We start from the raw sequence: 14,530 nt of genomic DNA on the forward strand, positions 1-14,530 counted from the left end.
TTAATGGCTATGTGATTTTGATCCAGACCCTTAACCTGTCTGAGCTTCTGTTTCAACTACAAAATGGGGGCAATGGTTATCAACCTAAGCTCATTGTGAGGATAAATAGATGCCAAGCGTTGTGTGCTACACCTGACACAACAGAAAATGCTCAAGAAATAGTAGCTTCCAATGTCCCAGAACTCAGATTGGATTGGTTTAGCCCAGCCAATGGATCGATTCTATCTTGGGTCAGGTGATTCATCCCTGGTCCAATCAGCTGTGGCCAGAGGTGAAGTTATTTGCTGTGGACAATATTATTGAAGGGATTGGAGAAGGTTAGTAGGATGATGAAACTGGAGCTCAGGGAGTGTGCCTATGGGTGAGGCCCAGAGAAAGTGAGAGAGAAAGGTGTGCCTTCTAGGTGACGTATGAGAGCCCCAGGAAGTCCCTGCTGAGCTTGTCCCGGTTCCTCTTCCACAGAAGCTGCCCTCTGAACATCAGTCCCTATCCTCCAAGTCTTGGTATTCTCATCTGTAAAAAGGAGGAAGGGGTGTTAATTCTATTCATCCATCTAACTTGTGGGGCAGTGGTGAGGATAAGAATCAAATGACATCATGTCTAGGAAGACTCTTGGTGTAAATGCTATGTAGATGCATAGGATTATTAATTTACAAAGGAAAAGAAACAAAGAATTTTCTTGAGCTGCCGAAGCAGATCTTCGTCAAAGCTCTTGGGGCAGGAAAGACACCCAAGTCACTCGGATTCACTCAGTGAGTGGCTGCTCATTCAATTTAGGTTGATGAAAGGATACAGGGGGAATTTGATAGAAAAAAGGGCAGGTCTAATAGCATCCTGCAGCTTCTCTCCCTGGGGCTGCTTGAGGGTTTTTGATTCCATCTCTTGAGAGGTGTGGCTCCACTATCTATGCAGAGGGCTCTCTCTTTACTAATGTGTGGAATCGGGTGGGGTTCTCGCTTGGGCTGTTCAGTTCTGATTGCATTTCTACTTAGAGGTTCACCCACAGTTAACAGTACCAAGAGCTCTCCGTGCCTGGTCCCAGCCCCCAGAACTCAAAATCTGATAGGCTAAGTACAACCATGAATGGATTCTACCTATGGGTCAGCTGATCACTTTGGTCCAATTAGGTTTGGACAGAGAGGTGAAGCTATTGGGTATGAGCATGGCATAGGGCTAGCACTCCAGCATGGGGCTTGATGGGTGAGTGTGGGCATTTTCAAAGAATGAAACATGGCCTGGGGGGTATCCCAAACAATGTGGTCTCCAAAATGGCATTGGACTGAGACTTTCATGAAGATAGTAGTGAAGGATTCAAAGCCATTCATTGGTTCACTCATTTATTCAACAAGAACGTGCCAAGCATTTGTGTCAGGCAGGCACCATTCTAAACCATTTCTTGTCACTATCCTTGTCAAGTCTTATTAGACTAGGGAGATAGATGATCTAACAAAGGGACACCATGAGGGGCCCAAGTGCTTTCACAGAAATCTGACCTGGGGGCGGGGAGAAGGGAGGGGCAGAAGATGACTTGGTCAGCTGTATGGGGCTTATGGCAGTGGTTCTCAAACTTGAGTGTGCATCAGAATTACTTGGAAGGCTTGTTAAGACACACATTACCGAGTCCCACCACTAGACAATCTGACTCAGATAAATCTGGGATAGTTGCTGAGAATTTTCATTTCTAAGAAGTTCCCAGTCCAAAGAGATTTATGCACTCCTATGTTCATTGCAGCATTATTCACAATAGCCAAGATGTGGAGGCAACCCAAGTGCCCGTTGACTGATGAATGGGTAAAGAAGATATGGTATATATATCTACAATGGAAGACTACTCAGCCATAAAAAAGACAAAATCGTTCCATTTGCAACAACATGGATGGACCTTGAGGGTATGATGTTAAGCGAAATAAGCCAGAGAAAGACAAATACTGCTTGATTTCACTCACGTGTGGAAGATAACAAATACATGGATAAAGAGAAGAGATTAGTGTTTACCAGAGGGGAAGGGGATTGGGGGGTGGGTGAAAGGGATAAAGGGACATATATGTATGGTGATGGACAAAAATCAGACTACTAGGGGTGAGCACGATGAAGTGTATTCAGAAATTGACAAATAATAATGTACATCTGAAATTACACAATGTTATGAGCCATTACGATCTCAAGAAAATTACTTGGAAAAAAAGAAAAAAGTTCCCAGGTCATGCTAATTCTGCTGGTCTAGGATCCATACTTTGAGAATCGATGACCTAGAGATTTGAGTATTGAAAGATGAAAACGTGCAGGGAAAGGATAGTTGACTCAAAGTGATAAAGTTATGACCTGGCCTTCAGTGTGCTGGGATTGCAAGTGCTTGGGCCACATCTAGTGTGTTTTGAGCGAGGTAAGGAGAGATTGAGGAGTAGGCAAGGCCTAAATTGTCAAGGTCCCTGAATGCCAAGCAAAGGAACTCGAACTTTATTCTGTAGGTGATAGGAGCCATTGGAGGATTTAAGCAGGGGAGGGGTATTTATGTTCAGAAGGAACACAGTGGTTTGGGTAGAAAGAGGTGGGCTGGGGGGACAGGACAGAGAAGTCTACATCGTGAACGGCCAGACCACTGGCACTACTGGAGAATTGTAGTCTTTCCTGATGAGCGTGATGGTGTCACAGTCCTCTATCTGCAGGTCTGAGAGGCTGCGATGATTCCACAGTTTCCGACCCTGGAACCTTAGTATCTGATCCTCCACGCAAGGTCCTCCAGCCTCCTCAATCTTCTCTTTCAAGTCACGGATGGAGTTATCAGGGTCAATGGCATAAGGTTTGGTGTGGCCGCTGGAGTCCTTCACGAACACCTGGATCTCAGGAGGGAAGGTCTCCAGCACCCGGACGTTCACTTTAGAGAAGATCCCGTAATCTGCCAGGGTCCGCCGGCTACTGAGCAGTTGCCGATCTCCTCCTGGCTCCTGGAAGGAGAGACGCTGCTGTCCCTGGAGGCGACACCTACTCTTGATCTCCACTTTCATCTTCCAGATGGGGCTGTAGGGGTCCACTGAGAGTGTCCAGGGCTCCCACCCTGTGTGTTTCACTATCACCTGGACGTCCCTTGCTGGCTGGAAGGGAGCAGGGAGCAGATTAAGGTATCTGATGGCATGGCTGTCTGTTGTCTCAAAATCCCCCCTCTTCTGGCTACTGATGATATAATTTGTTGCCTACTGAGGCACATTTAAAAGTAAAAGGAGATGCAGTCAATAATTCTCTCAGCCAACAAGTATGAACCAAGATTGTTCCAGGCAAAGCAGAACATTTGGTCATCCTAGGCTTACAGGACCACTGGGTCATCCTCTGTCCTCTGACTCACCCCAACCAGAGTGACAACTGGCAACTGCTCTCCAAATAACCACTCCGTCTATATGGACCTACTCAGATTCCCCACATGTCACATGGGGATAACATTAGCACCTTCTCCAGAAGTCCGTCATAGATAGGGCTGTTGTAGGCTAAATGATTCAATGTATGTCAGGCACTGAGATGGATGTTCAAGGATATTCACTGTAATAGCCAAAGTCTGAAAGCATCTTAAAAAATCTATCAGTAGGGCACTGATTATATGTTAAGTTACTTTTATTCATTGGATTATGATCTAGCTATTGATTCAGAATGACTTGATGTTCTCGTTAGTCTAGGGCAGTCCTGGTGTACGCCCCTTGTCCTGGCATAATTAACATCACCCCATTGCATGTTCAGAAATATCCTGGTTTGAACTTTGTTATATGGTTATGCCTTTTAGGCCTATATGTGTGGATATGGGATTGTCTTGCAGATAATTTAATTGAGTAACTGAATGACCTAATAATTTAAGAAAATAAAAGTAAAGATGCAAAAAATAGGTTGTACAGACACAGGCATGTGCTTGTGTGGCACATCCATGGAAGGAGATGCAAGAAATTGATAAGTGGACGCCAAGAACGGGGCAGAACTGACAGACTGGGCATTGGGAGGGGAGGGAGACTGATTTTAATTGTGTGCTTTTTTCCAACAGTTTGCTTTTTTGGGCTATGAAAGTGTGTTGCCTTTTCACAAAACATAAAATGATAATAGTAATCACTGGGAGGGGTCCTGGCAAGAGTTGGAAGACTGTTCCATGACTCTTGTCTCCCAGGAATCCCAGTCTTCTGGATATTCCAGCCAATGGGACGTGGCTAAGTGGTGGGTCCCGCTGATAGGTTGGTTCTGTCCCTTATTTGCTTCAGGGTTGCCTTGGGTGCCAGACTGAGAATTTGTGTGCAGGAAATGAAAAGTGGGACTGTGACAAGATTTCTCCAGGAGTAGCGGGCTGGGGAAATCAGATCTCTCAGTGAGCTCATAGCAGAGTCCTGGTCTCTGAACCCTGGATTCCTATTTAGTGTTGTGATCTGTGCGGGAAACACCATGTGCAGGGGGCTGTGCCCCTGGGCTTGCTCATTGCAGTGGAATCCTATGCTCCTCACTGATTGTTTTTAGACACGTGCTAAATCTCTTGTTTTCATAGCAAGAAGTTGAGCTTTCGACAACCCGCAATAGAGGAAACGTTACCCCACAGGATGTATGTATATGAATATATCCTTTGACTGTATCCCTCAAACGGCTACAGAGCAGGGCAGAAATTGCTTGCTCATCATACAGATGAAAGAACTGAGGTGCAGACGGAGCAGAGGGGGAAGAAATGCACACCTGGTTGGCTGGGATGTCTCCATGGGAGGTGCTGCCTGTCCTGGGGACTTACAGGTGCTGTGGCAGGAGTGGGGAAGATTTATGGGGGGTTGAAGTGAGGTCATCACTGAGTCATGACTGTGAGGTGAGGAGGGGTTGTACCTGTACGTGCCAGGCTTGGCTGGAGTCTTCCGTCCTGCAGCAATCCTGCTTCAGGCAGTAAACGGCCTCTTTGGCCACCAGGTCCCATCTCTTTTCCCTTCCCAGGTTGTTGGTGGGATCAGCTGGGTCCAGGATAATGGGCCTGGGAGAGAGGAGTGGGGAGGATCTCCATCACACTCAGAACTCTGTCACTCACGTCTATGAGATTGTGCATACCTCTGTGTGGGGAGGCCTCCCTGCAAGCTGAAGCTGTTGGCTCGGGATTGGAGGTGTAACCTAAGCTGGCCCAATCAGAATGAATCTCAGGGATTCTGCTTGGAATGCTAGGGCAAAGGGGCTCTCCCTCTTGTACTGGAAGGTATGAGTCCAGATGAGAAACCTGGAACTGATGCAGCCATGAGGAAGTTAGCCTGAATTCAAAGGTAAAATCTGGGAGAGGCAGAGCTGAGCAATTCATGGATGGGACCCTGATGACATAGTGAACATCTAGATCACACCATACCTGAAGCTTCATTTATCTTTGGATTTCTCAGCTACAAAAGCCAATAAACTCCCTTTATTTTAAAGACTGTATGAGTTGGGTTTTCTATTAGCTTGCAGCTGAAGGTAATGCAACCAACACACCTGCATTCCTTCAACTGTTTTTTGATAAAGATTCTGACAACTTCATTTTCAAAATCATAGTACTTGGTCCAATATATGCAGATGTCTTCATAATCTCTGAGGAGTTTCATCACAGCTATAAATCCTTCATCCAGGTTGAAGCTCTCATTTTTGTTTGTACCCATTTCCCAGGCATAGATAGTCAGAAGCTCCAGTGCATATTTTGGGGGCACTGCTGCTTTTCGATATTTACGTTTCACGTACTGGAGAGGAGGAAGAGAGAGAGAGAGAGGGAGGGAGGGAGGGAGAATATGAGATTGTTAGTCTGGAAACTGGGAATTTCCAGGTCTCTGTGTTTCCAGAGCCCAGGAATACTTCATTTCACATGTGGGTTATGCAGCTCATCTGTGAAATCTGACGTGGGCCTAGCAGCTTGGGATCTAGATGAGCTATGTCCTGGGGCCATCAAAATTTCAATAAAAGAGGAAGTTGGGGCCTCTTGTGGACCTTCTGGTCCTCAACAATTGTGTTATTCAGTTGGAATGGGGGAGGCAATATAATATAGTGAATACAAGATACAATCAAAGAAAACTGAACACACAAGCACACTGAAAACATAAACCAAAACCAGAACAAACTTCATCAGAAAGATGAAGAAGAGAGAGTAATCATGTGAAATTTTCAGCTCTTCAAAAATTAACTTAGAAACTTACGGCAATTTCAATTAGAATCCCAGTGGTGTTTTTAAAGGGATAAAATGATCTTAAGATTCATATAGAGGAATAATTGCCTAGGAAATCCAAGAAAATTATGAAAAAGAAAAATAGAGAGATTGGTATTTGTCTTCTCAGATGCGTCATGTAAAGGACTTGTAACAGAAACAGTGTGCTTTTGGCGTCAGAATAAACAATAGCCAAGTGTAACAGAACAGATAGCCCAGAGTTGGTTCCCAGTAGATACAAGAATTTAAGAATTGACAAGCGTGGTATTTCAGTTCAGTGGGAAAAAGATGCATAATCCATTAAATGATGCTGGCACAACTTAGCCATCTAGAAGAAATTAAAGATGATCCCACTGTCACACCAAATACCAAAATAAATTATAAATGGAGTTAAAGTATATATTAAATATATTAGAAAAAAAATTAAGAGACTACATATCTATGTGGGTAAGATAGGAAACCTAGAATCTATAAAAGAAACGTCAGATATGTTTATTTTAAAATTTGAATTAATTATGTTGTCAAAGACACTATAATTAAGGTCAACAGATGAGTGATATATTGGCAAAAATATTTGCAACACATGAGAGATCATGGTAAGTATCTACAATTTGCAAAGAGGTTTTACAACTGATAAGAAAAAGATTTTAAAAACCCAATGGAGGGCCGGCCCCGTGGCTGAGTGGTTAAGTTCGTGGGCTCCGCTTCAGAGGCCCCAGGTTTTGCCAGTTCAGATCCAAGGTGCAGACGTGGCACCACTCATCAAGCCATGCTGAGGTGATGTCCCATATAGTAGAAATAGAAGGACCTACAACTAGAATATACAACTATGTACTCAGGGGGTTTGGGGAGGAGAAGAAGGAAAAAAAAATAAGAAGATTGGCAACAGATGTTAGCTCAGGGCCAATCTTTAAAAAAAACCCAATGGAAAAATATGCAAAATACATTAATAAGAAACTCCCACAAGTTTAAGTACAAAGGTCAATGTGCAAATGTATTTTTTTAAAGGGTAGACTACAAAAAGAGTATGCACGATATGATTCCACTGATGTAACCTCTGCATGAGCCGTGTTATAAAATATAAAGACACAAAGAAAAGCGTGAAGGAATAGTCACCAAAAATGTTATCGGTATTATCTCAGAGATTTTGTGTGTATTTTACCTTCTTGAGTTTTTTTTTGCATTGTTTGAATTTTTGTTAATGAGCTCAATGTAATATTCAAATAATCAGCAAAAATAACTATGATCATGAAATTAAGGTTGTTGACTAAGGGCACATATTCAAGAGTCAGACACTTTCGTACTCAAATCTTAGCCACACTTTCGCTTTTGAGCCTTGTTTTTCCATCTTCAAAATGGGGCTAATGAATATCACATACATGACAGAGCGATTGGAAAGATTAAATGAGAAAAAATATGCGGAGCGTTTAGCCTAGATCAGGGAGCATAATTAACTCAGAGTAAATAGTAGCTTTATGACTATTGTTGCTGTTATTATTATGTGAAATGCCTGAGGTCTGAAGCCTGTGGAAAATCACGTTTATGTACATCAAGAACCATTGAATTGCCCTTGAGGAACATGTCATTGGAACCAGGAGGCTATGACCGGGATGCGACACTTCAGAAGTGAAGAGAATATAGCAAGAACAGACAACAGCCACAACAATAATGCAAAACACTGTCCAGTGCTCTCTCGTTTACAAATAATTTCCAATTATACTATTCCACCTACATTATTGAACCTGTTCCCTCTTCTGAGATAGTTAGGTTGTTTCCATTTCTTTCTCTTAAAAAAAAAATGCTAGGAGGCGCCTGCCCTCCCTCCAGTCGCTACGTCTCCCAGCCCCGCACCTGCAGGTACCAGTGTTTCACCAGCCGCAGGAGGCTCTTTAGCTTAGTAGGACGACTTTTCACGAAGTGCCTCTGCAACTCTGTGAAGCTTGGCGAGAACTCCCCAGGGAGGCCATGGGTGGTGATCAAGTTTTCATAGATTTCCGGTGGTGGTTTAGAGTCCGGGCAAAAATTTCCTGGGAGAAAAAAGCACCTGGTCAGGAAAATCCTCCCTTTGAGGTGAGGAAGATGGGAAAAGGACTACTGTGTGTAGAGTGGGCATAAATTATCTCACGCAATCCTCACTATAGCATTATTTTTCCCATTTTACAACTAAGGAAGTGGAGGCCTCAAGGGTTTGGCAGCCCTCCCCCAAATCATGTAGATTTTAAATAAGTCGCACTGACCAAAGACTTACCATGTGTCAGCACTGGGCTAAGCTCATGGAATCCTTAGAACAGCTCCATGAAGAAGGCAAAATTAAGTGGAACCATAGGAAATTGCCATTTTTTGTGGGTCAAACAGGGTCAAATACTGTCAGTTTCCTATGATTCAACCTGATATTATTATCCCCATTAACAGGTTGGAACATTGAGTCTTGGAGGTGTTAGGTAGCTTGCCCAAGGTCACACAATTAGTAAGTCTTGGAGCCAAAATTTGAAGACATTAGGAGCCCTGCTTTTAAAATGATTTCAGTCCAGTTCTAACTCCAAAGACCTTGAAGGGCTTGCTCGCCCTGGTGCTTCACAGAGGGTCAGAGAAGAATCTTCTCCTTGGGTTAGGTGGGAATCCATTACCTGAGATTCCTCTCAGCAGTGGGACATGGCAACACAAGCATTTATGGGACTTAATCTTCAAGGTATAGTTCCAGTCCCATCCCCCCGAAAAAAGAGGCAATACCATTCTCCCCCATTGTTTTCCACTTTCCCAAACCTCCCCCAAGGCCAGGTTGGTGAAAGGTTCCTGAGTCGCTTCCCTTCCCTCCACCTGACCCATCACTGTCTTTACTTAGAGCATTGAAAGCCGGGAGCACATCCACTCTGATGATTTCACTGCTCCTCCTGGCCTGGACCTGGAAGGACAGGGAGCGGGGGACCCTGGTCGTCTCTCTGCGCGGGGCCAGATTGATGTTGTAGGCCAGGCTCCTGCTACAGTGAGTCAATTTCTCCTCGATGAGGCTGATGATGAGTCCCCGGAGCATTGCCTGGTCTTGGAAGCTGGAGAAGCAGCTCAGGAAGAGGACCATGTCCACGTCGGAGCTGTGGTTCAGCGTCGTCCCCTTCCCAGAGGAGCCACCCTGGGGAGGACATCGATGTTGAGCTTCACTTCCCCTGAGGCATGATGCTTTAAAGTGAGGAGTGAAGTCAGAGGCACCCACGTTAGGCTGTTCACACAGATCCCAAAAGGAGTTCTTGGTCTCCATCACACATGGTGCCGTCTGCTGTGGCTGTTACCACATCTTTTCATTCATTAGAAAAATTAAGTACAGGATAAATAATTCAAAGAATATAAATAAAATGTAAAACTCCATTGCACCCCAGGCCTTAAGCCCTTTCTCCAGAGACAACCACAGATACCAGCTTCTTATATATTATTCCGTAAATGTTCAATGCCTAGACCTAGGCTAGCCAACGTGGTGGCCACATGTGGCTATTTAAATTTAAATTAATTAAAATAAAATGAAATAAAAAGTTCAGCTCTTCAGTCGCACTAGCCTAATTTCAAATGCTCAACAGCCACCCACGGATAGCGATAAGACATTGGACAGCACATATATAGAACATTTCCACCACTGTAGAAAGTTCTATTGGAAAGTTCTGGCCTAGACAAACATACTTTTGTGTATATATTTTGTACACACATTTTGTGTGTGTGTGTAGGCATGTGTGTGTGTATGCACAAATATATTTTTTAGACTTGTGTGTGTGTGCAGGGATGCTGGAAATTCTAGTTTATAGGTAGCATAAATGTTCATGGAAGGAGGCCCAGCTGCAGCCTTGACATGTGAATCACAAATCTTGCCCCTGGATAGGAAACAAGCAGGAAAGGGAATTCGGACGTCGTGGATAAAGATCCCAGGAGGATTAAAATCTAGGTAGCGTGATCATGGAGTGCCTAGAGGGGGCCTGAGAATGGAAAGTCCTGCCTGCCCTTAGTCCATTTGCAAATGGTCTTCCTCTGGCCTTGTCCTCTCCACCTGTACATTTTGATCTTTTTACATTTTTTCCCCCACTTAGTGTTGATGTAATTCCAGAAATTGAACTAGAAAACTACAAGTTACAATATTTGGCCAAAAGAATGCTCAATAAGAGAAGCTTGCTTCAAAGCATGGTTTTCTTCCTCCAAAGCGTAGAGAGGCAGCCACTTTCCTGGGACAGGAAATGGTCCTGGCAAGTGTCATTTTTAAAGACAACCACATTTCAGTGGTTGTTGCTGTACCTGTGAAAGTACCTTCAACCTCTAAAACCCAGGAGTTCTGAGGGGCTGTCTCCACTCCTGGCCCTGGTGAACGACACTAAAGGGAACATGTCCTCTGACGGAGGGGAACTTGGGGCGGGGGGTCTCCTTCAGTAGCCAGGGAGGGGGGCTGGCCCTTCTCCTTTTCCCCACATACAATAAGCTAATTTTTATTTTGAAGTAATTATAGATTCACAGGTAGTTGTAACGATAGTTCAGAGAAGACTGCTGTGCCCTTTACCCAGTTACCTCCTCACGGTCACTTCTTACATAAATCGAGTAGAACACCAAAATCAGGAAATTGATATTGATACAACGTGTGTGTTTACTTCTAGGACATTCTAGCACATGTGTGGATTCCCGTAACCACCACTGAAATAAAGATACAGAATTATTCCATTCTGCTTCCTCATTCAGCTCCTTTATAGTCATACCCACCTCTCTCCCTTCTGCCATCCCTAAACCCTGGAAAAAACACTAATCTGCTTTCTATCGAGATAATCTTGTCATTTCGAGAATTATGTTAATGGAATCATACAGTATGTGACCTTTTGAAATTGGGGTTTTTTTCCACTCAGCACCATGCTTTTGATATCCACCCATGTTGTCGTGTGTGTTAATAGTTTGCTCCGCCATAATCACTCTTGTGATAGGTTGTCACTAAGGGTTGACTTCAGTCCCCAATCTGCCTGCTATTGTTAACTTTTCAGAGTGCTCAAGCACTGGCTTTTTGATGTCTGTCCAGAGTCTTAGTTGTAATTTGTGATAGACAGATTTATAAGAGCCTTACTCCATCTTGGCCAGTACCAGAAATTTACAATCTCTTTACAAATAAATGTATTTATAAGTACGTACGAAAGAAAACGTTTTCTAGTTATTTATAAACATGTAAAATGTAATCATAGTATACTAAAATGTTAGTAGTGCTTATCTATGCCTAGTAAGGTCATTCATTTTGTAATTTTTTTGTATTTTCCTATATTTTTGTGATTAAATGTATTACTCATGTAATTTAAAAAATCGTGAAGCAATTTTGACCTCAGATTCCTATGTAACCTTAACGTTGGCATTGGTTTGGCACTAGCATTTCTTGACTCGAGGAAACAGAATAGAAGAAAAAGGAAGAATATGGGTGTCAGAGGGTGGCCGCGATTAGGCACAGCAAGGGATGTCTTTGCAAAAGTTACTACTGGTCTCAGAAGGCGCTCTAGGCCACTCGTGGTAGGAAATCAGTACATTTAATTCTAGAAAAATACAGCACTCTCACCACGATATAGATGGATGAAACCAGGAAAACTACATTCAACTCAGAAAATCTAGTGCTTAGATCAAGAAAGGCAGTTGAATTACGTGCCATGTGCAATGTACCCTCTTCCTTCCTCCTAATATAGAAACGGAAATGTAATGAACATGTGTCCTTTTGGCTATTATTTGTTTACCAATGTTTATCCAAATAGGGTGTTTAACTCCAGAAATCCTTTGTTCTAGGCTGCTCACAATAGTTGGAGATGGTTAGTGTAGGGGTGTTTAAACTTCTAGATAAAGAGATCACTGAGAGAACAAGAAGAAAGGGAAAATAACTTCTTCCGCAGGCAGATAGTCTCCACTTGTAAAGGTGGGAATGGGAACTTCAGGATATGGGTATTGGAGTAGTGTTTCCAGTGGAAACACAGCACATTCAAATCCAGAGAAGATCTTTATGTAGAACTTATACTAAAATACTTGAGCGCTTTTAGACCCATCCTTCAGAGAATATGCACCCCTTTTCTGGTTCTTACGGAGATTTCCTTTTTTTAGTTTCAGGTCCTGAAAGCAAAAATGCTGATGGAACTCTAGAGCAGAAAGCAGAGGTTGCAATTCCTCCAGGAAATTCAGATACGCAGAAGAGTCAGAGCCCAGAAGTGCAAAGTGGGATCTTTTGAAGCAACTACAGGAGCTTAAGTTTCCTGAATTTCTGTTTGGAAGCTCATGGTTTGCTGATAACACCCCTGAATCTTTGGTTTTGAGTCTTTATTTAAAGATTCTTTAAAGTTGCATGTCCTTTCAGCCTTACCTTTTGCACCATTACCCCCCGCCCCCAGGCAAACAGCCTGATTTACTTCAGTTAATGCTAGATGTCTTTCCTCCTAGCAAAAGCTAGACTTATGGTCAAGATACTTTCGGTTTAGGGTGATGTGTTAAAAGTTGAATTACAATTCAGTACTTTCCCAGGAGAAATCATGCTATAAATGGGTGTTGAATTATATGGTCAGCCCCTAAAAATCCATTTAACCCACGAAGCCCTCTCTGGTATTGCATAACGGCTAGACAGTTTCTAATCTAACTATATAATATAATACAGTGCCATTTTAGAAGAAAAAATATAGGAGATTATCTTTGTGACTTTGGGCATAAAGTAGGCTTTGTGAAAATTAATAAAGGGGAATCTCATTTAAAATGGAGTCTGGAGGCCAGAAGGGGAAGCCCTCAGATACAATGACTCTGTGTGTCAATTACAGGGAGGACTGTCAATTACAGACCGAAAGAGGAAGAAATGTTCAATTACAGACCCCAACAGGAAGAGATGTACATTGCATCCCGAACTAGAAATGGATTGCCCCGCCCCCTCCCAACTCTCCATTTCCACCAATGGACTTTTGTACAAAATAACAGCCACTTCCACCTCCCTCTTTTTTCTCCTTTGCTTACTGGATCTGCCTGTGGCTTTTGTTGTAAGTGGTTTGCCCAGAATTGCAATTCCTTTGCTATTCCCAAGAAGCTCACGTTGCTGGTACAATAACTGGCTGTTTTATTTTCAAGTCAACAGTTTTTTCAAACAAGAAACAAAAGCATGCATTTTATAGAGAGCTCTTATCTACATTCCACCTGCCTCCTTAGCACTCAGACAGCTGAATCTCAAATAATAACAACAATAATAAAACATGATGAGGATAATCATAATCATCCTTAAGATTTGTAGGATAATATACTGTTTAAAAGCGTTTTCCACACTTTATCTCATGTATTCCTTATAACAAATTTGGGTTAAAGAGGAGATTGAAACTTAGATGAAATGACCCCTCCCCCAAGCTCACACAGTCCCAAAGCATTAGAGCTGGGATCGGAAACCCCAGGGTCCCCATGTGCCCACCTTCACCACCTTCAGCACCCTGACTTCTTGGTCTCCAAGCAGCTCATCCCGGAAGCAATGATTCCTCAAGAACTTCTCGCTTCTCTGCCAGGCGTCCTGAACTTCTTCCTTCCACTCTCCCTGGGGCTGAAGGCAGTGCTCCACAAAGGCATCCAGCCTGTCTGCAGGGGTCTCATACAGGTCCTGGGAGGGCTCCATCTCTGCCAGACCAGGCTGCCCGTTGGAATAAATCCTCTCTGCTTCTGCCACCCCTGTTTCTCCAGCAGGCTAAAGGACCGGATAGTACATCTTATCTCTCCCCGGGCTGCTCTAAGCTCAGAAGCCAGCTCTGCTGCCACATCCTCCCCCCTCTCTTGCTGTTGGGAAACCGAAACTGAGTTCGCTGAGCTCTAATTTTGTGTTTCTGTTTCAGGCTGCCAGCTAAAATGGTGGGGAAATGGAGCCAAGCGCCCCCTTGAGGTTGCTCAGTCTTTCACGCTAGGCATTTCCCAGAATGTCCTGGACCTGGCCTCCCCCGACGCCCCATTTCCTGCGTCGTGGAGAGGAGACCTCAACCCTCTACTGAAACAGGACCATGTCTGCTCCTGGGATCAGGAGGTACTGGTGCCTGGGTGAGGGGGTTCAATGAGAAAAATAACTATTTTGAGTTGCTGCCAAGGCATTTTACAGTATGACAACCCTGCTCGCACCCAGAGTCTGGACATTTAGATAATGAGTTTAGGATTCCTAATGTAATTTCCCTCTTTGCTTTTCCCAGGGCACTTTTTTTTTTTTTTTTTTTTGGTGAGGAAGATTCGCCCTGAGCTAACACCTGTTGCCAATCTTCCTCTTCTTGCTTGAGGAAGATTAGCCCTGAGCTAGCATCTGTGCCCATCTTCCTCTATTTTGTATGTGAGTTGCCACGACAGCATGGCTGATGAATGGTATACGTTGGTGCCTGGGATCCGAACCCACGA

At 43.6% G+C, this 14,530-nt stretch overlaps 1 protein-coding gene across 1 annotated transcript; it reads right to left on the reverse strand.

Moving 5' to 3' along the window:
* Positions 1–2,413: 2,413 nt before the first annotated feature.
* On the reverse strand, positions 2,414–13,978 carry LOC124227464 (2'-5'-oligoadenylate synthase-like protein 2). Its single transcript, XM_046641511.1, has 6 exons — positions 13,575–13,978; positions 8,996–9,284; positions 8,009–8,184; positions 5,458–5,699; positions 4,834–4,975; positions 2,414–3,092 (listed from the first exon to the last, which is right to left on the reverse strand). Exons 1-6 carry the CDS (start codon positions 13,770–13,772, stop codon positions 2,577–2,579), a joined length of 1,563 nt encoding a protein of 520 aa, XP_046497467.1. The 5' UTR covers positions 13,773–13,978; the 3' UTR covers positions 2,414–2,576.
* Between the last annotated feature and the right edge of the window lie 552 nt (positions 13,979–14,530).

This window comes from Equus quagga, chromosome 15 (genome assembly GCF_021613505.1).
Source record: "Equus quagga isolate Etosha38 chromosome 15, UCLA_HA_Equagga_1.0, whole genome shotgun sequence".
Lineage (NCBI taxonomy): Eukaryota > Metazoa > Chordata > Mammalia > Perissodactyla > Equidae > Equus > Equus quagga.

Coding starts and splice junctions, on each gene's coding strand:
- LOC124227464 (XM_046641511.1), bottom strand. CDS start 13,772: ATGGAGCCCTCCCAGGACCTGTATGAGACCCCTGCAGACAGGCTGGAT. Junction 9,285..13,574: donor GGGTGCTGAAGGTGGTGAAG/GTGGGCACATGG, acceptor TGTCCTCCCCAG/GGTGGCTCCTCTGGGAAGGG. Junction 4,976..5,457: donor AAACAGTTGAAGGAATGCAG/GTGTGTTGGTTG, acceptor CCTCTCTCCCAG/GCCCATTATCCTGGACCCAG.